Below are 27252 nucleotides of genomic sequence, written 5' to 3'. Positions count from 1 at the left end.
CTGACAGCTTGAAACACAGCTTGACCGATCACCTGAACTCGAACTCATCAAATTACAGCCGTGACTGATTGTTCTTCATAGCCTTCTTCCTTTCCTCTGGTAAGAATCCTACAGGTGGTCACACCATGAATTGATGAATTTGGACAAACTCAGTACCTTTTCACCAATAAAATAAACAAGTATACAATTATTTTCATGTTTTATGGTGTGATTAATGTATTCTTTCACAAAATGCATATAGAGACTGGACAATAGACACAATATAATCACTTTAAACCTATATACATTCAGATTACAGTAATAAAATGATGTTAGGAAGATATGTAAACAGAGTGCAAACACTGATGAAAACTACACACACATAATTACTGTATGATAACATATCTTGCTCCTTTTGATGGCCTCCTAATGCAGAATAAGCCAATCTTCCTGCATTTAGGTATCTATGCATTGACAGGTGGTTTATAGAAATTAGGCAGAAATTAGACAGTAGGGGACTCATTTTGCTTCCAGGCATCATTCACAAGATTATTAGAAGTTCATTATATGCACTTTGTATTCTCAACTCAAAAAATAATTTAAAAAAAGTAAACCATTGTGAGATGAGACAGCTTTGATGAAACCCTTTTTAACATTTGGTCATCTAGTAGTCAACCGTAGAATCAACCATTGCATGTTGGATGTGAATGTTTCATTCAACAGATTGTAATTTACTGCAGCTACAATAAGGCTGACACACAGAGTAAATGTACACGTCACACAGTGTTGATTTTCATAAGGTCTTTTAATGGAAGTACCAGTAAGGCAAGGCAGCTTTCTATATATAGCTCATTTCATACACAGGGGCAACTCAATGTGCTTTACATAAAAACTAAATATCAGATGATTTAACAGTAACAATTGGAAACATAAAAACATACAATAAAAAAAAACCTGATTATAATAAAAAGAAAAAAAGTACCATTTAACAGTAAAAGGTAGAAACATTAAAACATACAATTTAAAAAAGAACAAGTACATAAAAAATAGAAAGAAAGAAAACAAAAAGCTAGACTAAAATAGAACATAAAATATGAGAGTGCAGCATAAAATAATGATTAGCATTAAAATTATTAAAAGAACATACAGTGCAAATAAAAGATTAAAATTTAAAGAGCTTTAAAGGAACTCAATCATAAGCACATGAGCTGTAGAACCAGTAACACCATTTAAATCAATGACAGCAGAGTTGACTGTGCTGTGCTGGTAAGCATAGATTAGACTTTTTTGTTTGTAATTTCACTCAATTATGATCATTACAGCAGTCCAGGGAATTCACACAACAAAAACATAACAAAAATACAGTTTACATTCCTCTTGGACTTTTTTTTCTCTGTGTGTTTTTCCTTTGGCAGTAGCATGGTCATTTTTTCAACAACAGTTCAAATGCAAATATCTTTTTTTTACTGAGAATTTAGTCTTTAGACGAATGGTTTGAGAATTTATGTAAGACAAAAGCTATTACAGAAATTCAGTTGGGCACATGGAAACACTTTCTTCACTACTGAAAAGAAACCACACCTACAGTATCACAAATAGCAGTTTGGTTTCTACATTTTGAAATTATGTGCCAACGTGTGCCCTCTTTGGGACCCGTAAAAACGTAATAAGGGTTGAAGACACAGGTTGAAGTCATATGCTGTAAAATATCTGTTAGCACCGTGGCGTGGCGATGACGTGGTACCTGCGAGGCAAATTAGCAAAGCTGCTGTACTCAGGACTGAGGTCTATGCTGTCGGGTCCTCCGGTGCAAGAAAAGGTGAACTGCTGCAGAAGTGACACCAGGAAGATGAAAATCTCCATGCGAGCGAGGGACTCTCCCACACAAGATCTCTTTCCTGAGAAATAACCAGAAGAAATAGATTGAGATTCATTTTACTGTAGTCTTTGGCCTATTCTACACATCATAGCTAATATAAGCATGACAACACTGCGTAGCCAGTTGAACTGAAGTTCAGCCACATATTTACTTAATAATCTACCTGCAGAGAATGGTAGAAATGCTGGATTTTTCTTAAAGTTGCCATTCTGGTCCAAGAAGTGCTGGGGGTTGAAGGACCAGGGAGTTTCCCAATGCTTTTCCTCTTTTAGCACAGAGTGTAACAAGGGTATAATTATTGTATCCTGTTGAGACGAAACATTATATCAAACAGAGCGTTTTATATCACCTGTAAATATTCTGCAGTGTTTTGGGTTTTTTGTTTTTTGCATCAATGCTGTTGCTGATACCAGAAACTAAAACCAGGATACCTTAGGAATTGTGTAACCCCTAAAAGAGATGTCCTCTAGTGCATGGTGGGGGACATTCATGGGGACAATATCCATAAAGCGATGAATTTCATGAATGACTGCATCTGTGAACGAAAGGGACTTCCTGTCTTCCATGAGAGGACAACGGTCCCGTCCAATCACAGTGTCAATCTCCTGCTGGATATTCTCTGCAGAATGAAAGTGGTTGATTAATCAATCAGTAAATCAACATAAAATCAAATCCCTGGTTCCAGCCTCTTCATTTGCGAGGATTTGATACTCTGATTTCTCAGCTTTTATTTTTTTTAGACTTGCCTGACAATCATGCAACCAGTGACAAGGTGCTAGATTAAGAGCGATAGTGCCCTGAGTCTATGAAAGTAAATCTGTGACTTTACAATGATCAAGTAAAACACGTGTTAATAAGTTAATACATCACTTGATGTACAAGTAATTAGATTAGTGTGTACAGCTTTTCTTTTACACTCTTTTGTGTGTCCTACCTTGTATTTTGGGGTATCTAACCAGAACATTTATTGCAAATCTGAGAGTGGAGCTGGTGGTTTCTGTTCCTGCCAGGAACAGGTTCAGCACTGTTGACACCAAGTTTTCATAGTGGAACTCTGTTGTGGGAATGTGCTTTTCCTGCAAAAACAAAATGAGAACCAGCTCACCGATTTGACAATAAAAACCTGAAGGATCAAAACTCTAGATGTTAACATGCACTTGAAGGGAGGTCATCAGTGCACTTAATGTTTCAAAGTCCTCAGTAAGTACAGATTAGAATTAGTAAGAATGCTAAAAATGCTAAAAGTAAATGGAACAAATATTATTACTTTTGTCCACTGTGGTTCATTCTGGCTCATGAACTGATTCTTTCATACCTGATTTAATTTGGTGAGGAAGCAGTCGATGTAATCTCTTGGGCAGCTGGGGTCCAACGTGTTGTGGTGCTCCTGGATCTTTTTCATGGTGAATCCTCTCAGCTCTTCAACTTTGGCAAAAAAGTTGTGGTGTTGACCCGGCAGCAATTCCATCAACCGGGGGAAGATATTATACAACTGTAATGGGGAGTGGACAGGGCTCGTGAAAAATATGTCTCACGACCAGTTTTACCAGAATAGAGAGAATCTGGAAACCTTTAAGGTGCCTCTCAAATAAAACGCTCCCTGCACACAGACCTCAAATCACTCCCTAAAGCACTATACAATACATTCAGCCAACTTAACTGGAGAAAGACACCTAAAACTATGCGTGGGTTAGACTTAAACTGAATATAGACAAACTTTAATTGAACATTACGTCTTAAGAAAAGTAAAATAAGTAAATAAGCAGAACATAAGAAAATGAAGAAAACATCTGGAGCCATTTGACAGCATATACTAAACATTGCATTAAGAAAAAATACTGCAAATAAGTAAAAAAGCAAATTATGAGACGGATTCCCTAATTTGACACAAACACAGAAAAGAATACAACAATAGTGTGTGTACAATATCTCAATATGCTGTTGTGTTTTTCAGTTGCACTCTTTGCTATGTATGTGCAGTCCAAATGGTTAAAACGTTTTCTTTATTTCCTTGTTCTTTGTCCATTTGTAGATTTTCTTCACTTGCTATGAGTTGCCCTGTCAGCCATCGTAGAATACACTGTATATATTGTACATATTGATAAAAGGGGGGGGAAGAAATTCTTATCATTTCTGATCTTTCTGACTATGAACACATCTTGTTAAGTATTAAGTTAATGTATACGAACCACAAAAAGATAATTAACTGGTATCAAAAAGCTGTCAAGGCAGTAACAGTCCTATACGTAGCTTATGAAATTAATTAAGAGTGAGGTTAAATAGTGAGTTTAAATGGTAGCCTTTGAAATATCCATTATCACCTGTGCATTCCTGATGAAAAGCAATGAGATGAGCAGAGTCCCTACAGAGTGGTTGGATTGCAGTGGTCCTCCAAACCACTCACCCACCCATCAAGCTTCACTTTCTGTGCACCTTCTTCACCTACCTGACCGCCGGGTCTGCTGCCAAATCGCGGCAAATCTGAGATGATCTGCAGAATGGAGAGGAAGTGCTCGTCGTCATAGCTGAAGCGTTGACCGAACACTAAGCAGCAGATCACGTTGGACACGGTGCTGCTTAAGAAGTACGTGGGATCAAAAGGTGCAGCTAAAAGGAAAAAAGAGAATGCTTAATACAGCTTTGCCTTAAAATTAGAGAGAGATAAAGTAGATATGTTAATATTTAATGAATAAATAGAGAATAATAGATTAATAGAATAAACATATAAATCACAGTAATTATAAAATGAAAGTGAGCCTTTATCATGTTTTCAAGTTTATATATTTTCCAGTTTTGGATACATGTGATTAGATGAATAAGTAAATGTATTTCTAAAGTAAATCTATTGTGTTATCAGTACCCTAAAAGAGGAAATAGTCAGTAAGTAGTTTTTCAGTGTGCAGACTTCCACATAGATCATAGATAGACACTGGGGATTAATGTAATTAGGTCTGTCTTGGATGATTGTGCAAAATGTGGGTCACATAGATTGAGTCTTCAAAAGGGAATTTTTGGCATTGAGAGCATAGAGTGCATAAAGTCAGACCTCATTTGTCCCTGCTCATTCAAATCTGTCTCCGCCTGACATTTTGACTTGAATATACATAGATTACAGCTCAGATTTCTCAACCAATTTGTCAAATACAAAGTAACAAACTACTATTAATAAAACTTCATGTAGTTTTGTTTGTTGCAGGAAAATGAAGGCAAATAACCTAACATAAACGGCACACTGTTAAAAGCTAAAAACATTTATAACTCTCTAGCACACATTGTCAGTAATATACACACACACACACACAAAACTGCATGTTTCATGCAAGCACATATTTTTCCTCTCAGCTTTACAAACTGAAGTACACATTTGTGCATTTGTCTTTAAAGTCATGTTGAAATCTCCCCCGCCCCATTTACACAGCTTATTTAAGCAAGTTTAAAGCCCATAAATGCTGGTTTAACTGGAACAAGACAAAGAGTCACCTCCTCATGATTTTTAAAACACAAATAAAGCAAGCACAGTCACTCTTGCAAACACATACCTTTGGTACTATTTATGCGGGCGATCAGGTGTTTGCTCTCCTCCTGGATCCACTCCTCCATCCCTTTACGTCCCATCCCAAAGTCTCTTAGCGTTGTCAGGGTGAAACGTCTCAACTGACGCCAGCGATCTCCATTACTGATCCCCAAACCTTTGAGGACATAGATGTGATAGTTAAAAAAAAGAAACTCTTAAAACACTGTTCTCCAAAAAAGCTTGTATTCAAATAAAAAAAATAAAAAAAAAACTTTGAAGAATTTTGGCAGGAAATGTAATCTATTTTTCCAACTTTGTGATTTTGTAACATATATATATATATATATATATATATATATAATGCAAATACATGAATACATTTTACTGTGTATTTAAGTCTCTTCCATATTTCATTAGCATTATAGGTGCAACAGAAGAGAAACATGATGCTTATGACCGAAAAATATGAATCAAATCTATGATCATGTTCAAATGTTACACACATCATAACAAATGTCCACTTTACCATAGCCTTTGGTAGCTTTGACCATGAGAGGAAGCTGTCCTCTGCCAGTGAAGTCATCTCCTTGATCCACCAGTGCTTCCTTTACAGCATCGTATCCCACCAGAACCACAGCTCGCTTAGGGCCCAGGTACACAGTTATCACAGGGCCATAGGTTTCACTGAGCTGGAGATTAAACAGGTGAATAGAAAAACATTTTATTCTTGTCCTGACATGCCAGGAGAAAAAAACAAAACAAATTAAGACAGGTATGTACAGTCACATAAGTAGGGGGAAAACAAGCTATCAGTCTCACCCACACTCACCTTAAGCAGAGTTTTAAATGGAGCTCTTTTGTCCAGCTGCAGCAGGTTTCCTATGATAGGCAGGGCAGGGGGTCCAGGAGGTAAACAATACTGTCTACGACTCTTCAGGCTCAACAGCCACAGCAAAGTTAAGATCAGCACTGCTAAAACTAATGTGCCAGAAAACTCCATAATGCTCCGAAAAAAAGGAAATATTCTACCTGTGTCCTCTGCAGTTGACTAAAGGTGCAATCTGTCAAGGAGTACATGCAGCTTTTATAGCCATCGCTTGTTTAGGTAGACAACCCTTTCACCTGATTTTCATGGCGAGTTTTGGAATGCAGCCAAGCCGGGAAGGAAGTGAGAGGTCAGAGTCGCTGCAGGTCTTTGAGCATGTTTTTGCACAGGCCGAGGCTTTCCTGAGGGTTTATCTGAGAGCAGTTTGCCTGAGCACCCTGACACAGATCAAATAATATATTCCACTTGTTACAAATCCAACTGTACAGACCTAATCAAGAGAAATGTTGAGTATATATAAAGAGTAATATATCAAAATCAGAAAGAAAACAGCTTAGAAATTACACAAAGACATTTTGCATAAGCAGATAAAAGGAGGACTTTAAAAAAAGGAGGGTTTTAAATTAACCCAACTGTAGAAGTTTGAATCAATGTAGTAGTAGCAAGACTGAACCTACTTTGCAAGTCAAAACTACAACTGATGTGATCACCAAAAGCTGCCAGAAAATAGCTGGATATGTAAAGAGTACAGATTTTCCTGTTCAAAAAATTACCCTAGGGACCTTTTTTTTTCCCAACCACGAGTTCAGAACATGCACAAGGTGCAAGCTGTAAGACTTTGAATACCCACAGTTGTTAAAAATTAAATTAAATTAAATTAATATAATGTCAGGTTATTGTACAAGTTATAATTGTGTAAGGATGTCACTGATGTAAGATATAGTATGTATTGACTTCCACCTGTAGTACAAACTATGTTACCCCTGTTATGATCTGGCTTAAGTGTTCACAACAAAGTGGAGGTACACCATGATGAAGAGTTAAAGAACATTTATTAAATCAAATTAAACAAAATAATCAAATATTAACAGTATGGGATGAGGATGTCAGTCTGCGTGGATGGTAAATGTGTGTGTGTTTTAAGGTGCATGAAAGCAAAGTAAATAACTAAATATAACTAAATCAAACCAAAAACAGATATAACAGAAGCAACAATCAGTCAGAGGAGGGAGCCAGAACCTCCTCAGCTGCATCACAGTGCCAATAACCTGTGCACACAGTGGGCACACAGATGTCACCATTTGCCCTAACGAGCACCTGCAGAAATAGGGCAGAAGGGTCAATCCTAAGGCCAAACAGAGATGACACCAGGGGTCATCACACCCCCAACTCATACAACTATGCAATGAGAAAAGTCAGGAGAAAAGTCAGGCCACCATTGATTCTGAGATTATGAAACACATTATCCTGCTCATGTTTGGTCACTAAACAGAGCTTTTTTTTATCATCTGCTATCATCAGGTGTGCACTAGAACAGTAGCAGGCAACTTTGCTTCAACTTATGTTACACTTCTCATTAAATTCCTAATAAAACGTGTAAGAAAAAAAAAAAATCTCCTATGTGCGAGTGTTACCTGCAGATAATCACATGAGTGCAGGACTGGTTTTGAAGTTGCAGTTCAGGTGTGACCAGAAAATCACAGTCATCTGTTTAGTTTCTTCTGTCAGTAGAAAGAGCAGTATGGTAAAGATCACTGTGCCGTTATCAGTGAAAATGTCATGTCAGTCTCATAGAATTGATTTATGATGAGATTATGTAACATATTTTGTTATTTTATGTTACCCTGGACAGGTTGGTTTGTAATTCCCTGCACATTGATCTACAGTAGATCATAAATGCATGAATATAAGGAGGGAGGAGTCTTGCTTTTGATAATATGAATCAAAACCTACTCAATTTTACAATAATTAAGACCAGTAATGATTGCAGGTTTTATTCAACCACCACTGCCCTTCATCAGGCTTGCATGATGTAGGTTAAGGGACATAGAATAGGCCTCTACAATGCTTTTTTAATTAGTTTATCAGACCACCTTAGATACCTGCAGCCAACATGTTCTTACATAACTGACTAATAATAATACATCATACTCTTTATAATACATTAAATTCACCCACTCATGGCAGAGCAATTTGTCGTTCAAGGAGGACACTTCGACGTGCAGACTGGAGGATCTGGGTATCAAATCGTCGGTCTTCTGGTTAGTGAACAACACATTCTACCTCCTGAGCTACAGCTGCCCTCTGATGATGATTGTTTTGTTTGACTACCATCTCCTATGAGCGTATATAGTGCTGTATAAACAAGAATCATTTTCAAATGAATTCTGGTTAAGGTACGGCAAAAGATTTAATAAACTTGTTAAAGTTAAGGAAAAGTCACCTTCATGGTTTGAGGAAACCATCGCTGACTATTGGCAGGAAACTGGATGCCAACTCCATTTTAATCAACTAATAATCCTCCAAGATTCACCTGATTTGGGGTAGTGAGTGTTTTTGTAGTCATGCTTCACAAGCTACCTCTTTTGGTTTATCTTTCACAACAGCCACAGAAAAAAGCTAAGAGTAATGATACAGAAAAAGCAATTACACTGTCTGCAAGAAAATGACCCAGTTTGTCTTCTTGCTGTATCCTTGCTGATCAACTGATCTCTTGTAAACTCTCCTGCAGATGCAGTCTTTCAAAATAACGTTATTTCATTTTTCAATGCTGCATTCATCCAGTTTAACTGTTATTCTCTGTGTAGTTTCAACTGTAACAACCTTGTATGGCTTGATTGTTGGAATATGAATACAACTGTACCAGCACTGCTACTTAGAATAAATGTAAATGGTTAAAGAAACTAGATCTAGATTTTACAGAGGGACAATGTTAAAAGACTGTTTGAGAATGACCTTTACTATTTCAAGGAGAGTTTCAGTGGCCATTAAAATCCCCATGAAATGACACTCAAACAGGATGTTGGGGTGGGACAGTGCATGGAAGGATCATTCACAAGTGTAAACTAATAAAATATCAGTTTGGGAGAGAAACAATTTTATTTTAAGGGAAAGGTGGACAAGAGATTCAAAGAAATATGAAGGTTTTATTGATTTCAATTTGAATTTATGTGCACTAGTGCAAGATGATGTCACCATTTAAGATATGCGAGTCATGTTCATGGTCATTTCATGGGGACTTCAAGTTGTTATACTGTTTATTTTTTACAGAGGTGATGAATTTGATGTCTTGGTACTAAGAACAAGTAATGGTTTTGTGGGAAATTGTAAAAATAAGGGTACAAAACTAAATATATTAAATAAACCCCAGTTTTAGTTCATGTCTATTCTAAGTGGATTAATTAAAAATGTTTAATGCTCTTCTTCCAATCAAATTCTATGTAGAAATACAACACATACATTATAAAGAAAAACAACCTCTTAACAGGGATACACAACTTTATTCCTCACTAGGAAGTGATTTATTGCCATCTGTACAAAAAAGGACATGGTACTCTATAGTAGTAATAGCAGCAATATATTTATGAAAATAGATTTATTTTTGTTGTGTACAACAAATACATGCAGGCAATTAACACAGGAAGCAACAATTGATTTAAAAACAAAAGAGGATTCATGCTGTAAGAGACACGGTTGCTTAAATTTTGAGTCTGATGGTCCAGTCTTTATATCACTATACAGCAGTGCGTGTTGTATAGAGGTCCTGGTGAGTGACTCTGAGCTTCAAGCGATGGTAGACCGTGTGTTTCACCGTGGCGTGGCGATGATCTCATACCTACGTGGCAAATTGGCAAAGCTGCTGTACTCTGGGATGAGGTTTATACTGTCAGGGCCTCCGCGGCAGGAAAATGTAAAATGCTGCAACAGTGACACTAAGAAGATGAAAAGCTCCATTCGAGCCAGTGACTCGCCGACACAGGCTCTTTTACCTGAGGAGACATAATCAAAAACAAGGAGCTGAATGATTAAAAACGAAAATTGCTTGTGATTTTAAAAAGGAGAAAAATGTGAGATATTACACTGTACATGTAGCACAAAATGAAATGATTAATGAGGTTGTTAGCATGTTAGCACACCTAACATCTATTGTTCTAAAAATAACTTTTTAGTTGCCAACATCTAATAGTTACATTCATATTCATTGATTATTAGTCAACTAACTACTTGTGGGATATACCTGCGGAGAATGGCACAAATGCTGGATTTTTCTTAAAGTCGCCATTCTGGTCCAAGAAGTGCTGTGGGTTGAAGGAGGAGGGAGTCGCCCATTGCTTTTCCTCTTTCAGCACAGAGTGTAACAGAGGAATGATGACAGTGTCCTATTGAGACAAGACATCATGTCAGTCATGCCTTTTTTTTGCACTGAACATTATATTGCAAGGTACACTCCAACAAAAAGGACAGGTTTACAATTTTTCAAATCTGTCTTAAAATAACAGCCAGGAACCCAAGTGAACATTGAAACAGAGAAAATATAAAGAATTTGAGATAGGTTCTTTGAAAAAGTCAATAATGTACCAAGTTTATCCATCTCCCCAATCCTCAGAAACTACCCTATGTATGTGTAGTTATTATAGCTGCGAAATCTGTTAAATATTGTCATACTCCAAGACAAACAAGCTCTGTAGTTAATGTTTGAGTGATTACACCTGTAAAAATGTTTTATCATATTGCATTTGATATTTTCATATTTTTTTGTAACCATATGTCAACGTTAACAATTTTCTGTACGGCTTTGGCAATATAGGTTTCTAATCTGTCATGCAAATGAAGCTTATTTATTGTCTCTTTAAGACAAGACAGACTGAACATATCCTTTAATGCCATCATGGAAGGATACCTTTGGGATTGTGTAACCTCTGAAAGAGATATCCTCGAGTGCGTAGTGAGGGAGACTAAATGGGACAATGTCCAGAAAACGCTGCACCTCATGGATTACTGCATCTGTGAAAGGGAGGGACTTCCTGTCCTCCATATTGGGACTACGCTCTTGTCCAATCACAGTGTCGATCTCTTGCTGCATTTTCTCTGTGAGCGATATAAAGCAAAAAGTGTTGTCCAAAGTGTTGCTATGCATGTTATCAGACAGGTGCATCTACAGACTTATTAAGTACTTGATCACAAATGTATTGAGAAGATGAAAAATAAAAACTCTTCTGTAAAAAAGGGACCCACCCTGCATGTCAGGGTGTTTGATCAACACAGCTAGAGCATATCTGAGTGTTGTGCTGGTGGTTTCTGTTCCTGCCATGAACAGATTCAACACTGTAGACACCAAGTTGTCATAGTGGAACTCAGACGTGTGATTGTCCTTTTCCTGTGGGGACAAAGTGGTAAAAGTGCTGTAAGATGCACAATAGTCAAAATTGTGAAATAGTCAACAGGTGGCAGATGAGCTTTTGTTTCCCTAAAATTTGAGTATTTGAATAATTCATCTTTATGAAATATTTCATTCCAAATAAAGACAATTTTAAGTGCCCGATTGTAATATTCAGGGATTATTTAAATGGATACAAAGGAGCTTTAGGTTGAAACCCTCAGGATGAAATTGTTCGGTTTATGTACTCAAAACAAAAACTAATTATCCTCAAGTTCTTTCTAACCTGATTCATTCGGATGAGGTAGCAGTCGATGTAGTCTCTCGGGAAGCTCGGGTCTAGTGTCTCTTTGTGCTCTTGGATCTTTGTCTTGATAAACGCTCTCACCTCATCAACATAGGCAAAAACTGTATGTTGGCGGCCGGGCAGACGCTCCATGAGCCAGGGGAAGAGATTGTACATCTGTGGGAGAAAAGCACACAGCAGACTGCAGCTTTGTTTCACAGGACATAATAACATTGTGTTCAGCAGGTTGGGACATTCAATCCAATGTGTTGTGCATAAAATGTAGGAAAGTATTACAGAATAGTCTTATGTAAGATGTTTTGGACACCATATGACAATCGGACCAACCAATCGGACCAACCAACACCCCCCCCCCCCCCCCCCCCCCCCCCCCCCCAAAAAAAATATTGTATTTATATGTATTTATAGGACTGATTATTTGACTCACCCCAACCCCACTTACCTGACCCATAGGGCTGCTTATAAATCTCAACAGTTCAGGAATGTTGGTGAGGAGTTGCAGGAACTGCTTGTCTTCAAAGTTGAACCGTTGGCCAAACACCAGGCAGCAGATCACATTGGACACAGAGCAGCTAAACAAGAAAGTGGGGTCCAAGGGCGCACCTGAAGGAGTCAGGAAAACAATGTTAGACTAATCAATTAAAAGCTACAATTATAACTACCATTACTACTCAACTTAACTAAAAACTGCATCACAATCATTGGCTTTGTATAGTAGCACAATTGGCAAGGGTGAGTTTAGATATTTGTTCATGATCTCAGCCAAATGTCTTCATTTTAGAAACTTAATTCAACCAACAAAATATACATTTTAAAATATCAAGTGAGTAGGGTTTTTTTTTTTAAGCAGTTTATGTAACAGATGCCGCGTTTACTTTGCATTGACTGCCAAAAGAAAGAGATAACACTCATTTTCACACACTTCTTAATTTTTACTTTAAGTATTTTACTTCTTTTTAAAAACCTGTTTATTAATAGTATTTGTTGAAAAAAATGTAGGCTATAAGTTTCATTGGGGTAGAAGGTTGGATTGTTCTCTCTTTGGCCATATTTAATGTACTGTATTGAAACAAACCCACTGAAACTGTAGCACCATACAAACTAAACTTGTCCTGAGAGATTATAAATAATCCTCTTTCACATCAACCTCATGTGCTCTCACAACAACAACAACAACAACAACAACAACAGCAGAAAACACACCTTTAAATGTATCTATTCGGTCCCTCATGTGTTTGCTCTCTTCTTGGATCCACTCCATCATCCCTTTGCGTCCCATCCCAAAGTCTCTCAGGGTTGTCAAGGTGAAACGTCGCAACTGACGCCAGCGCTCTCCATTACTGATCCCCAAACCTGACATACACAATGTGGAAAATAAGCAATGCTTGTTGATCTAGTGGAGGCAGGCAGGAGAAGGCAAACAGATAAAGAGACATGTAGGCATGAAAATATGCACACAAAAGAATCACTGATCCCAAGACAGAGATGACAGATTTGAAGTATTTTGTGTTACCATAGCCACGAGTAGCTTTGAACAGAAATGGAACGGGCCCTCTCCCTGTAAATTCATCTGCCTGATCCACCAAGGCCTCCTTCACTGCATCGTATCCTACTAGAACAACCGTCCGCTGCCAACCCAGGTACATTGTCATCACAGGACCATATTTTTCACTTAACTAGACAAAAAAGAGACATGCTTGTTAGAAGAAGAAACACTCATGTATTGTTATGCCAGTGGTCTCCAACCATGCTCCTAGAGAGCTACTGCCCTGCATGTTTTAGGTATCTCCCCACTCTAACACACCTGATTCTAATAATTAACTAATTATCAAGCCCTTGACAAGCTCTGTGTTTTGCAAGTAAAATTCACCCTTAGAAAGTAAAGCCAAGCCAAGTCAGTACAACCAAATAATGACGAGACAGTCTGCTTTCAAGCTTTTTTTCAGATAGGATATGTAATATAGGTTACTTTATGATAGAGCATCAAAACCAATAATGCAAAACAAATGTGTTCCTAAAAACTCACCTTGACAAAGCTTTTAAAAGGGGCATATTTGTCCAGTTGTGGCAGGTTTCCTATGAGAGGGAGTGCTGCAGGTCCTGGAGGTAAATAATACTTCCTGCTGTTTTTCACGCTAAGTAACCAAAGCAGAGCTAAGATAAACCCTGCTAAGCTCACTGTTGTAAAATACTCCATAATGCTTGTTGCACTTCTCGTCTCCTTGCTGGTCAACAGATCTCTGTTATACTGATTTCCTCCCTGTGATTTAAGCAGCTGGTTTCAGGTGCTTAATTGCACCATAGTTCAGTCATGTGACTCTCTGTTTACTTCAGTACACCTTCAACTGCTTTTCACTGGATAACAGCCATGCATGAGCAGAGGCAAAGCAATTTGTTAGAGTGTTTGACTTGACTTACATTGACATGCACTTACTCTGTTTTCCTCAGGAAAGTTAAAGAAATTCAGAAGTTTTATTAAAACTGTAAGTTACTGTATTTTTTTAAAAGCTGGGTTCATGTTAAACCCCAGAAACTTGAACTTTGAGGTATACTTGACATGCTGAAGTTGTTTAAATGTGAGTACTATGCACTGTCAACAAGAGGCGAGTAGTCATGGCTGGGTTAACATTACTGAGAGGACAGTATGACATCTTAGGCTCCCTCTATGATATACAGTTTATCAGGCTATAGATGATCAAGAAACTCCTTTGAACACGCTTTCAAGTATGGTCAAACTTGCAAAACTCTTCAGCAAAAGCAGTAAAAACTAGTAATAGTTTTGTTCCTAGCAATGATTAACATGCCAAAGGCCCACGTAGCACAATGCCAAACCTGCTGTACTCTGTTTTGAGCTTTGCACTAATATGTGAAAAGGCAGGAAAAGGAGACATACTACAGCGGTGACACCAGGACAATTAAAAGCTTAATGTGAGACACGCCAATACAAGCTCTCATACCTGAGAGAAGAAACACTGCATTATGATGAGAAAAAAAAGGATTGTAGAGTAGTACGTATTATGTAACACAAAATGACTGGCTGCCATTAGTCTTTGGCAAAATCCTCCCAGAGGCTGTAGATGTTGAATGTTAACAAAATACTTATTATTCTAATAGTCGGCATTCATTGTAATCCAATAAATTGATAAACCCCATAAATGTATCATCAGAAAAACACAATTTTCCATGCATGTTATGTACTCAATCATAATATATGTTGAATCTTAATATCTGAAGTCAATGAGTGGAGCTTTAGTGCGTGGTTATGTAACACATTCTATGTTTTGCGTTGTATGCAGTGCAATCACATGGAGATAAGGATTAAAGAGTGTGGCTGAGGAGAGAGGGATAAATGAGCAGTCCAACAAAGCTTTCACATTCTCTTCTCAGATACTGTCTGCAGACACATTGCTTCATGCATCATCCATCTATTAACATGTTCATTCAGTAAGTGTTTTTGGTGAATATTCAGACATATCTACTCTTTGTTTGGCTGCTTCTCTTTGCACCAGACATGTATGTGACTAACTTGTGAGGCCATAAATACAATTTATTTTTCCTCAGCTTCTTTGAGTTTTTGCTGAATGTAAAGGTGTTTCATTTCTCATTCATTTCATCTCCTCATTTCTCTCTCTCTCTCAACCCCAACCAGTCAAGGCAGGTGACCGCCCATCCAGAGCTCAGTTCTGCTTAAGGTTTCTTCCTGTTAAAGTGGAGTTTTTCCTTGCCGAGTGCTTGCTCATGGAGGAATGTTGGGTCTCTTTAAATTAAATTAAGTCTAGACCTGCTTTATGAGATAAATAACTTTTGTTGTGATTTGGCACTATATAAATAAAGATTGATTAATTGATTGATTGATCAAATCCGTGTGAAATCACCTTCAGATCAATCTGCTATCCCATAATCTCTTAGCATTGCCACTGTAAAATACTGTATATGCCACCAACTTTAGATAACTTTAAACTTTAGATAAAATGTGAAGGAAGCAGTCAAAGAAGCAAAGAAGATGTGATTGAATGATCACTGTTCAATGTGATCGATGCCCTTTATCCACACACCAGTGGACATTCAGGAAGCCAAAGATAAATGCAGGAAAAATAAATAATTGATGCCTTTGATTAGAAAGCTGTTACTGTAGCTCTTGATAACTTTGAGGAAAGTTACCATTTGCCCTCTTTGGAATAAATGCAATCTTCATGCATTTTCCACCAGGGCCTATTTTAGTGTGTTGCATTCAATGTCATCACAGGCTTATTAGTTTTTCTGAACAGGTGCAAGACAGAACAAAGCATTTTTTGAATCTAAATTGAATTGCTCATATGCAAAAAAAATCCACCTTGACAAAAGTCAAAGGTTAAAGGTTAAGTTCAGTATGACCAGCCAGATTGTACTGTTCTTTATTACACCACATTAAACCCCCATGAATAATGCTATGAATTAATAACCAAACTCTCACCTTGCAAAGGCTTTTGAAAGAAGCATTTTTGTGCAGCTGTGGCAGGCTTTGTGTACAGGACTGAGTCGTGTCAGCCATGGAGGAAAATTATCATTTCTATCAGCTGCAGCAGAGCTAAGATAAGCCCTACCAAAATCACTGTTGTAGAAATCGCTCCTTACAGTTGGTCTTATTGCTATCTCCTCATTATTCAACAGATTTCTCTCACTGCACACCCATTTACTGTCTCCTGTCTCCTCATATAGCCCACTGCAACACAGAGAGATTGTTTTTGATGTGAGACAAAATCTCTGATAAGCACATGCAGCTATTCAAGCTCTGCATATCCCCCTGTTGTGCAAATCTGCTCCATTATCATCATTATCATCCTCTCCAAACCATGGTCTGCCTGTCTGCACTGTTGCTCAATACCAGCCAACAAACACTAGATAAATGCAAGAAAGACGCCTGGTCATGGTGACAGGATTTATTCTGAGCCCACCTTTCATGTAAGATACTGGCATTAGTAGATGGTGGGTGAAGGGTTGATTTCTGAAAGCAGGGCAAAGGGAAATCAAGCACCAATGGAATGAAGATAATGAGGAGAAAGTATTTACAGTGTTCACATTTTTAAAAAATATATATAAATTACAGCGATGAGACATACAGTGGTGAAACAATATTATAATTCTGAGACTCAAATTACCTCAGAAATGCCTGTGTGGCTGTGTGGGTATCATTTATACTGCTCACCCAGTTAAGCTCAAGCTGTCCTGTAGCATGGAAAGAGTGATACAACAGAGACAGACAGTGTTCAGAGGAGTCAAGATCATAAATGATTCACCTGAGGAGCATGGGCATAAATCCAGGAGGGACACCTTCATTAATTTATAAATCAGACATATAGTTAACCCAATGAGTGGTTAATTGATAACAATACCCTTATATTATAAAAGGATACCAACACAGGGATTTTGAAAGGTCTTTTCAAACAGTTTATCTCTTTTTCTGGCCATGATTAAAAAGCAAATCCTCCACAGTCAAATGCATCAAAGTCGGAGTCTCCTTCAAAGTCAAAGCTGTTGAAATGCGGGGAGTCGACGTCCTGGCTGCAGGCGTGAAAAGAGCTTCCTGCGGTGAGCTCGGATAAGCCTCCCGCGCCATGGCCGAGCTCCGGGGCTCTGCTGGCAAGTGGAGAGGAAGGAGAGCAGGAGTTGAGGTAGCCCATAGCAGAAGAGGCCGCTGCCCCTCCCATCAGCAGGCACACTGCCCTCACGGCCCGAGCATCACTGCTATTGCCATGGCGAAGACAATCTGACACACGATGAGGGGGGGCCATGGAAACGCTCCGCAGAGGCCGCCGTGGTCCACTGACTGTAAGAGAAATTATAAAATAATATCAACAGCAAAGAAAGATAAATAAAGTGTGTAACTGTTTTTATTGATTTCACAAAACATGGGGAATATTGGTTGGTTGTCAAATGAACTGTTTAATCTGTAGTTTGGGTTTTGGAGATTATTTTGTCTGCAGTCACCCTGGTTTTAAGCAGAGCTGTTACACAATCCCAAAGTCTTCCAGGATTCCTGAATGGGTGTAGGTCAAGTAGCAGCAAACTCTATTTTACATGATGTGACTGATAACTGTAACTAAACACTAATATTAACTATGTGCATCAGATAACACATCAACAACTAATGAGCCAATTTCATTTCTTTGTTCATACCTATAAAGCCCAGTTGAGCAATATTTTTGACAATAACAATGGATCAAATTACTTATGAATCACTAATCCACAGTTTTTTGCAGCTTTTAGCTTCTTTTTGTTCATTGTTTTGGTTGTCTGGCTGCAAGCTGCTAGTGTCAACGATCTGCCAACTATTAAACAAAAGAAAGGTAAACTAAAAAGGAGAACTGCAAAGAATGAAAGCATGTTTTAAAGCGCAAGTGAATATTGGACTAAATATTCATCAGGTGAAAACATATATGGTATGACTCCAATGGGTTGCTCATGTTGATATGTGTCTCCTGGGTTTATTTTAAAGAGAAGATGACGTTTTGACCACACTTGTTGCATAAAGTGACAGTTGAAAAAAGCATCAGATACAGCTTTATATAAAAATCTCACACCTGATAGTAAGACACAATCAGTGACCTAATCAAGTTACAGAGGTTCTGACTTCATCACAATAATAGAAAAACTTAAGAGCAACGTTTCATTTTATATACTGTATATTTTTGACAAGAGAACTCCATACAGACTTTACTGTTTCGAGTATGTCCCAAAAATGTTCAGATGTCTCAATAACTCAGCATGAAGAGGAAAATCTGAAAGTAGCCCTTACATTTCTTGTAAAAATCCATTACAGAATATAGAAATGCTGCAAGTTGTACACAACAATTAAGTTTATCTAAACACACTGTCGAGTGGTCCACAAATCACACTCATCTGTCTGTATCAGTTTCAGAGAAACTTCAGTTGCCACTCACTTTTGTTGTATTGCAAGCATTACAGCATCTTTCTTAATGCCACAGATGTGTTGTCAAATTGCAGGTTTTTTTTACAGTTTTTTCCTGTAGTTGCACTTCCCTGAGCTCTCTAAGCCAGCACACTACGACCCCAAACACAGCGTTAATGTTTGAAGTATTTCATATGTCAAATAACTACAAATGACCTAATAGCGAACCTTGATTTTTGCCTACGTCTCTGAAGGAGCCTCCCCGTTCAGTGACTCGAGGCAAAGGAGGGGTGCCCTCACAGACCCTGGGTGACCCAGGGTCTTTATCACTGGAGGAGTCGGGCAGGGGGTCTCTGTCGGTGATACAAGGAGTGATGCTGCGCTGTCTCTGAAGGGTCATGGGTGACATGACGCCCTAGAAGATGACACAAATACATAATTAACACAGGGATAAACTGGGTTACAAACACACAGAAGCCTCATATATATCATAATATATCTTTGTAGATTTATAGCCTATGTGTTCTCAGATATCATCAGGAAATTATAGATACTGAGATAGTTAGATACACTCATCTATAAATGAGAATTGAGATCTTGAGATGAAGAAACATTAAACGGGGTTGAATGAACGACGCAACAACATGACCAGACTGCAGTCAGAACTGCTGACTCACCTCTCTCACTTTCCTGATTAACTTCAGCCAAAGACTGTGAAAGGTAAATATGAGTCATTACAACTGAACCGGAGCCAGACTTCATATCAACAATCAGGTGTGTTTTCCCAGTCTTATAAAACATTTGCATGATAACAAGTTGGACAAAGGAGAACTACATTCCAGCATATGAGCATGTGTGTGTGTGTGTGTGTGTGTGTGTCAATATGTTACCATGTGCATCAATATCTGATAACGAGTGGGGCAAAGGACATTTGAAATCCAGTCCAGTGTGTATGTTTGTGAAGGTGAAATAGTAATCCTCCCTATCTGAGAAAGGCGAGAAAGCTGAGAAAGCAGCAAAATAGCTCCTTTGGTGGCAAAATATGTAAAAAGCTTGCTACAACCAAAGTTAAAACACTTAACAATAAGCTTATTTGAAAGAGACCCACTTGCAGTCATCTGGGTTGTCTGTTAGCAGCAGCAGAAACTTGTTTTGTGGCAGGATGAGGGCGAAGCAGCAGTCCCTCCTGCCCCCTGGAGGCAATTTAGGCAGATCAAGGATCTCTCGTCCCTCTGCGATCGACTCACAGTTGGTGTGTAGTACTATCACCTGGTCTGGAGGGGACTCTGCATCACGACACACCAGCAGGCTTCCTTCCATTGTCAGTACAATATACTTCTCCTTCCATTGCTTAAACATGAAGCCCCCTGCAGCAAAAAACAGTATCACAGAGGGAGCCTTGTGGGGTTAGTCTATTTATATTTGATTTTGATTTAAGAGGATATTGCAGTTATCTTGTGTGATTGAAGAATAACTAGAAGATTAACATTAAACTACTGTAGGATAGTGGAGAGTCTGTGTTTGTTTTCCTTTTAACCATTTTCTGCTATTCTTTTGTTTTTTTAAGCCAAAACGCCCATGAGATTTGCCTGAGCTATATTGTACATCACAGTAAACACAAACCTTCTGTTCTACTATTATGTAATGTCTTAGAGAGTAATTTATCACTCGTTGACCAGAAAAATAGAAATAATACAACAACAACAGCAAAAATAATACATTAAAATTTCAATAGATATAATCTGCTGAAAACATAATGTTGCTTTATATATGTCTTTGTCAAATTGAACCCTTCTTGTTGGGTCTCATTTATCAAGACAGCATTTGATTTCAAGTTAGGGCTTTTCCAAACCTGTATATAAAAATTACACAGTTATAAAAATAAGAAAATTGAAATGAATGTGGCCTGAAATTCCAAATAACTAGACAAACAACCCAATTTCATTGTACTGCTGTGCAATAACAATAAATGAATTGAATTGAATTGAATTGAATTGAATTGAATTGAATTGAATTGAATTGAATTGAATTGGATTGAATTGAACTGAATTTAATTTAATTTAATCGAATTGAATTGAAATCTCAGCGATGAAAGCAGCACCAATGTGTGAATTTTACATGTAAATTATTATAAAATGTAACTCCCTGTTAGCCATCCAGAGCAGCTCTTTGATTGTAAAGTGAACCTTTAGCTGAAACAAAAGTGTCTGTTTTTAGAACACATTTCGGGACAGCATGCATAGCAATTGATAGTAAGTGTCCCAGACAGCCGTCCATCCTCTAATAATGATAATAGATGGAGAGCACATGTTGATGGACAGGGAAGGTCTGCTCTAGTTCCCCATACAGAGGATTAAAGATGAACAGGTGGATTTTGCAGAAAAGAGAGCGAGAGAGAGGTATAGAGGTATTGTTTAGATTTGATGCTAGAGGTTTGATATTATAAGGCATTATTATTAAGGGATTTTACTATTATTAGTCTACACAGTCAGGAGAGAAAAGAAACATATTTGAACTGCTGACATTACTGGTAAAGTATAGTATCCTCTGCCTCCGTCCCCTGAACCACCACAACGCCTCTATCAGATGAAATCAAGGGAGATATAAAACAGATGTAACATATGCACAAAGGCATGAAACACTGGCTGAGTCCTGTATCATGACTTGGCTCGGAAAATGTACATCTCGTCATTCTGTAAAAACACATCTGGGAGTGATCATATCAGACAGAGTGACTCTCAGACTGATATCGCTCATCTCTGGAGTGCTGATATGAGTAAATACTCCTCTTTAGTAATTGATGAGTCAATAGGCCTTTGAAGAATAGAAGAACTGAGATCATTCAAAAAGTATAATGATTCATTTTAAAATGTTTGGCTCTTTTTTTAAATATGTATTTTTCTCTTTAATGGGAAGTATAGCTCATTTAAGATCATTAACTCTGATCATCCACTGTCTGCTTACCAGACTGTAAAACCTGCAGTATAAAACTCAACAAGCAACACTACAGATAATTTGACTCACTCGATACTCAGGAAGCCTAATGCATTAAATACATATGATCTCAAATATCTAGAATGAGCCCAGACATGTCAAAACAACAAACTGACAAACAGATACACCCTTTACATGACAACTGCACACACAGATGAAGGAATTAAAACAGACCTACCATATTTCCGGAGGAAGCCTCGATGAACGCCTGCCATGCTCATGTCTGTGGTCATCAAAGCAACAGGGACTGCAATGTGAGACTGAGAGAGGTAGAGAGAGAGAGAGGAGAGGGGAGTAATCCCCACTATTTAGGCCTTCCTCCCTTAAACCTGCACTGTTGTGAGTGGATTTGGAGCCGATGCCCGCTTATGCACACATAAACATGAGCGTTAGAGGCCCAAATAATCATAGCAACGATGGATAAATCCTACCAAAAAATATCCAATGATTGTCATTGCGGCCATCACCAGATGTCATATTGGACTTTCCCATTCCTCCTCTCAGGAAAAAACATGCACAGATATAAGCCTCTATTTCAAGTCCTGCAAGCAACATATGGCAGATTCAATGATAATAGCTTATCATTAAAGTGCCATCAAACCTGTTTGCCGGTGTATCTCTATGCCTCAGAACCAGGGCTTGGATCACCTCCTGCTCAGGCAGATTAAAACAGAGGGATTATTATTCTTGCACAGCTGGAAGCCTGTTGTTGCAGTGCTGTGGATAGGCCCAACCAAGATTTTTTAATCTGTTCAGACCTGGGATGTGTGCCCCACTTTCCAAGCGACAACCTCCAAGATATTAACTGTTTTTCAATGTCATATATCCAAGCTGGATTAAAAGTGACTCATTGTATCAGCCTGTGTTCACTTATCACAGTTAGAATAACATTATGTAACAGGAGGGATCAAGAAGGGACACAGTCATACCACAACCACTCCACTCGGGTCAAATATTCAGGGATAAATGGGTTGTAAGATGGTGAGACACACAGAATTTATTCATCACAGTGAGGAAATTAAATTCAGCAAGAGAAGACAAATAGCATTTACTCAACAGATAGATAAATAAATGTATGGCTGCATGAATGTAAACATTGTCTATTTTCACTTTGTCATCATTCAGGGAGGTTAGAGGTCACATTCATTTACAGTAGAAGAGCCCCCCTGCAGCTAAAACCAGCTTAATGATTTGTTCAAGGATGCTTCAGCAGGCGTGACAATTAAACAATGGTGTCTACAGTAAGACGGTAATCTTCCGATTGGCCCCAAAGGTCTCTTCCTTAAAGAGACTTTGGGTCCTCTTTCAAAGATATTTGGGATTAGTAGGACGTGATAAGTACATAAACTAAGCATTGTCATTGAACAGGAAGTAGTTTTTGAAAAAAAGAATGTCCTCATATGGGGGACAATGGATTTATTTGACTGTATAACACAATTGATTCCCCAGTGTATAAAACTGTTTAGTTAAGTTTCAACCATAAATTTGATAAGGTTTTGTACCTGGTCACTAGGTGGCACAAATAACTGTGTATGAACAAGGTCAGCAGGTCAAAGTTAAGTAAAATGAAGTATAAAGTCCAGAAAACCCAAAATGTAATGTCCCCATATGAGGACGCAGGGTCGCAGGAGGTTAAGGAACAATAAGCTAAGCTAAGCTACACTTTTATTAAGGGGAAATTATCTCAATTTAAAAATTCGGACTACGTTTTTCCTCCCAATCTCATCTTCTCATGTGCATTGTGGAGATTTATGAAAGAAAATCTTCTAAACTGTGGATTCAGGGGGCAAAACTCATTGAACAGAGACACCTCCCTGACCTAATATGCACTTATCTGGGGGCCTTCTTCTTGGAAGTGAGTGCCCACGGTGTCAAGAGGATTCTAACACATGCAGATTGAATGCGTTCACACGTATGTGACAATTAAAAATAAGCACTCTTGACAACCTAATAGAAAAAGGTGTCTGTCTGGTTTTATACAAACAACAACTGAAAGTAAGTGTTGACAGGACATCCCAAATCATCATATGAAAGAAACATATAAATATAACTTAAATACACACAAAAGGTCTGTAAAAACCCACAAACACAAAAAACAACTGAAAACAAACTTTATAAAAATCAACATACTTAAGAAAAACCTGAAATGTACAAAATGTTTGTTTTAAAGCTAATTTCTTATTTCAGTGACTCTGGGAGTTTATTCACAGTGGTAATTGGCAGTGTTTATGATTAATCCAAAACAGAGCTAGTTATTACAAGCCAAATAATGATTGAAAACCAGGCCTTATTCCCCTACAGTGACAGTAAATTTTCCATCTGACAGATCTGTGCAATCAAGTGGTATTTTTCTGAACTGTATACACTTTTAAAACAAATCAGATGTTAAAAATCCCAGGTCAGATTCTTAGTTATGGCTCAGATCATCAGACATCTGCTGTGTGGCTGATATTAAAGCTCTTTTTGGTCCACCAGCTCCTGAGAAAAAATGTCTCCCTCTCTATCTCTCTTTGCTTAATTTGATTCTCACATCTCATCAACAGACACTACTTAACTCTGACTTTCCATTTGCCAGTCTAGACTGTTGAATCTCATTAAATAATTATACACCTTATGCACACTAAACCATTTTGGGGGGGATCTGGGTACATACTGCAGGTACATTGTTGCATGGTTGTTGACAAAAGGCCCCATACAGAAAATTCACACATTCAGAGCAACTGCAGTAGCTCACAGGACTTGTACAGTATGTATCTAAATAAATGCTGAAAAAGTCATATTTATGAATATATACAGTACTATTCATTTCATGTATTTTCAGAATAGAGTATTACAATATACATATAATATACTTAACCCTTACATACTGTTCAGTGTCAAATTTGAACCATTTTTTACATTTGAGAGCTTTAAAAACACCATATACACATTTCTTTTAGCCAGACTTTTCCTAATGTGACCCACAGTATACAAAAATGGAAATAACATTTACCAACATTTGGTAACACATTTTTGTTGTTGTTGTGCAACTGATACACATTTTTACATGTGCAAATGTACAAATTTGATTTGTGTTTATTACAAAAAATAAATAAATAAAAGAGCAGCATTCGAACGCATTTTATTCATATACTATACAAATATTCACCTGGACCATATAACAGTGATTGTGAATGTATTTTTCATTTGATTGATCAAATATTTATTGATGACTGACTAAATCTATGAATGTGTAATAACATATCTGGTACAAGTATCCTCAAAATGAATATATATATATATCATCAAAATGAATATATATTCATGTATATGTTTGGTAATCAAAAGTACATCAAAAGTACATATAATATATTATATTATTTTTATACTTATACTATATGTATGTGTGCTTGTTTACTGATACCTTGTCTGATGTGCAGCATGAGGGTTTTGCATTTTTTTTACCAACAGGGGGCAGAAGAGTCCCAGGCAGTCCTGTCACGTGTCATTACAGTCCCTGTGATGTATCAACAGGTTGGGGGAAGTAGTTTGTCTTTGGATGCATCCAGTTTGCAGTCAGACGAAGAAGAAGGAGAAGAGGAAGGAGAGGAAGGAGAGGAAGGAGAAGAAGAAGCGGTTAAATCAGTGTTATCACCCCAGGTGGTCTTGTAGCTGGGAGAGCAGAAGTGAGGTGTTTCCCATGTCTGATGGCCAGGGGAGACTGTCCTCAGAAACTAATTAAGTTGTTTTGTCCACCAGGCAGAACACAATAACAGAATAGCTGGTTTCCATTTAACTTGTTTTGCTGATAAGGTGGTTTTATAACTGGAAGCATGAGCTCTCAACTCTCTTAATCCACTTTAGCTTCACTTAAAAATCCCCAAGTCTTAAAGTCTCGGTGTTTGGTGAAACAGGTTTTATGGATTTTGGTGTGGCTTAAACCTAAACACAGCCTCAGATCTGATGCCCATCCCCCTCAAAACCCAAACATTCACTCCTTCCAGACCCATCCAGCCCCAAAAACCTTGTGTTTTGGAGTAGAACACCCCTCTTTCTTGTACAGGACCCCCTCAGTGACCCTCTTCCCTCCCTCCTTGCCTCTCTCTCTGTGCCTCTATCTGGGAGCAGTGAGAGCACCATTGCTCAAGCTCCTATTGAAAAGAGAGCGTATACAATGGGGTCTTTCTCAGTCCCTCTCTGTCTCCATTAAAGACCCTGGGAATACAACACTGTCCACAGGGCCATTCTTAAAGGGCCAGTGAGACCCAGGTCCTCGCAACCTGAGTTCCAGCACTTCCCATCATTTTCATGGGAAAAGAAAAAAAAATGCTACAAATCAATTATTTGTGAACGCTATGTGAACTCTTTGGGTCCTTCTCCCAGACAGGCAGCACCAGCATCACTTCCATCCAAACACTCACAGTCTACTACTCAGAATGCCTGATGGGCATCAGGGAGAGACAAATTTACTTAGACTACGGTTGATGATGCTTCAGTCTGTTTTGGCTGAGACAGCACGTTCAAACAAATTCCTAGACATCTTGATGACATAATCCTGGTAATGTGGAGTAGCAATAAATACAAACACTAACAGGTTGAATAAGTATTATACTGTATATATATTTTATTTTTCATTATTTCTCTTTTCCACTGCCTCCATGGGTCATTGGTATGGCTAAATTAAGGTTATAAAAACATTTTAAACAGTTTTATGTGTTTTAAACACATCTTAACTTTTCATTCCAACTAAAAGTCACTGGGAGGAAGAGGTCAAAGTTAATTTTGCCATATGTACAGGACATATAGAGGATCTCAACCCCCGGGGTTAACATATACAAGAACATATTCATATATCAGACTTCGACTATGAAATTACAAGGCACACACCATGAACAAAACACAGTAATAATAATTATAGTGCAAAAAAAGAGGTGATGTTAAACTTGTACTAATAAGTACCAAGACATCATGAAATAATACAACAGAAACTATAGAAGCAGCCAGTTATCATTCACAGAACATTACAAAACAAAACAAATGAAACCAGGTCATATGCAACGATGAAAACAGATGTGATTATTATTGACATAATGTGGCTTTCTAGGATTCATTTACTATTAATGGTGCTGATAAAGCTATTGTTACTTTTCCTTAATAGACATAATCAAAAGCTTTAAGCTCATTGTCTCATTTGTTTACACGGAAACAGATTTTCCTGCCTGGACAGAGTGATGTCCATCATGTTGTTGGTCAGTTCATAGTGGACACTTACACTTTGTTTCAAGCGGGAAACGAGTGATTTACTATTTACAACCTTTGGGGATCCGTGTAATTAAAAAGCGAATGGGGGGATTGTGTTGAGAAAATCAGCATGCCGCGGGGTTTCTTACATCCTCTGAGAAAAGGAGGGGGACTCAGGAGGAGGAGAAGGGGGAGGAGGAGAGGGAGGAGGAGGAGGAGCAGGGTGGAAAGAACTTGAGTTGAGGAATTTGAATCCTGTTCAAGGGG

General features: G+C 38.0%; 3 protein-coding genes across 3 annotated transcripts; all 3 read right to left on the bottom strand.

Moving 5' to 3' along the window:
* Positions 1-765: 765 nt before the first annotated feature.
* On the bottom strand, positions 766-6463 carry LOC133980252 (cytochrome P450 2F5-like). The gene is made up of 9 exons (XM_062418913.1): positions 6202-6463; positions 5899-6061; positions 5398-5547; positions 4305-4465; positions 3174-3350; positions 2793-2934; positions 2290-2477; positions 2022-2163; positions 766-1877 (listed from the first exon to the last, which is right to left on the bottom strand). Exons 1-9 carry the CDS (start codon positions 6370-6372, stop codon positions 1693-1695), a joined length of 1479 nt encoding a protein of 492 aa, XP_062274897.1. The 5' UTR covers positions 6373-6463; the 3' UTR covers positions 766-1692.
* Positions 6464-9678: 3215 nt separating this feature from the next.
* LOC133980253 (cytochrome P450 2G1) lies at positions 9679-14179 on the bottom strand. The gene is made up of 9 exons (XM_062418914.1): positions 13909-14179; positions 13396-13558; positions 13086-13235; positions 12325-12485; positions 11862-12038; positions 11434-11575; positions 11099-11286; positions 10436-10577; positions 9679-10187 (listed from the first exon to the last, which is right to left on the bottom strand). Exons 1-9 carry the CDS (start codon positions 14077-14079, stop codon positions 10006-10008), a joined length of 1476 nt encoding a protein of 491 aa, XP_062274898.1. The 5' UTR covers positions 14080-14179; the 3' UTR covers positions 9679-10005.
* A 2996-nt stretch (positions 14180-17175) lies between these two features.
* Positions 17176-19561, bottom strand: si:ch1073-83n3.2 (uncharacterized). The gene is made up of 3 exons (XM_062418917.1): positions 19449-19561; positions 19000-19186; positions 17176-17688 (listed from the first exon to the last, which is right to left on the bottom strand). Exons 2-3 carry the CDS (start codon positions 19178-19180, stop codon positions 17333-17335), a joined length of 537 nt encoding a protein of 178 aa, XP_062274901.1. The 5' UTR covers positions 19181-19186; positions 19449-19561; the 3' UTR covers positions 17176-17332.
* Between the last annotated feature and the right edge of the window lie 7691 nt (positions 19562-27252).

The sequence above is a fragment of the Scomber scombrus genome, chromosome 5 (assembly GCF_963691925.1).
Source record: "Scomber scombrus chromosome 5, fScoSco1.1, whole genome shotgun sequence".
Lineage (NCBI taxonomy): Eukaryota > Metazoa > Chordata > Actinopteri > Scombriformes > Scombridae > Scomber > Scomber scombrus.
The sequence above is the reverse complement of the archived record's forward strand: the minus strand, read 5'-3'. Positions and strand labels throughout refer to the sequence as shown.

What these genes read in the sequence shown, in the direction of transcription:
- LOC133980252 (XM_062418913.1), bottom strand. Translation starts at nt 6,372, where the DNA reads ATGGAGTTTTCTGGCACATTAGTTTTAGCAGTGCTGATCTTAACTTTG. An exon ending in CAAAGCTACCAAAGGCTATG is followed by an intron (nt 5,548 to 5,898) that starts GTAAAGTGGACA and finishes ATGTCCTCAAAG; the next exon opens with GTTTGGGGATCAGTAATGGA. An exon ending in TAGATACCCCAAAATACAAG is followed by an intron (nt 2,478 to 2,792) that starts GTAGGACACACA and finishes TTCATTCTGCAG; the next exon opens with AGAATATCCAGCAGGAGATT.
- LOC133980253 (XM_062418914.1), bottom strand. Translation starts at nt 14,079, where the DNA reads ATGGAGTATTTTACAACAGTGAGCTTAGCAGGGTTTATCTTAGCTCTG. An exon ending in ACCTCATCCGAATGAATCAG is followed by an intron (nt 11,576 to 11,861) that starts GTTAGAAAGAAC and finishes TTGTCCCCACAG; the next exon opens with GAAAAGGACAATCACACGTC. An exon ending in GAGGTTACACAATCCCAAAG is followed by an intron (nt 10,578 to 11,098) that starts GTATCCTTCCAT and finishes TTGTCTCAATAG; the next exon opens with GACACTGTCATCATTCCTCT.
- si:ch1073-83n3.2 (XM_062418917.1), bottom strand. Translation starts at nt 19,180, where the DNA reads ATGTCACCCATGACCCTTCAGAGACAGCGCAGCATCACTCCTTGTATC. An exon ending in AGACGTAGGCAAAAATCAAG is followed by an intron (nt 17,689 to 18,999) that starts GTTCGCTATTAG and finishes TTTCTCTTACAG; the next exon opens with TCAGTGGACCACGGCGGCCT.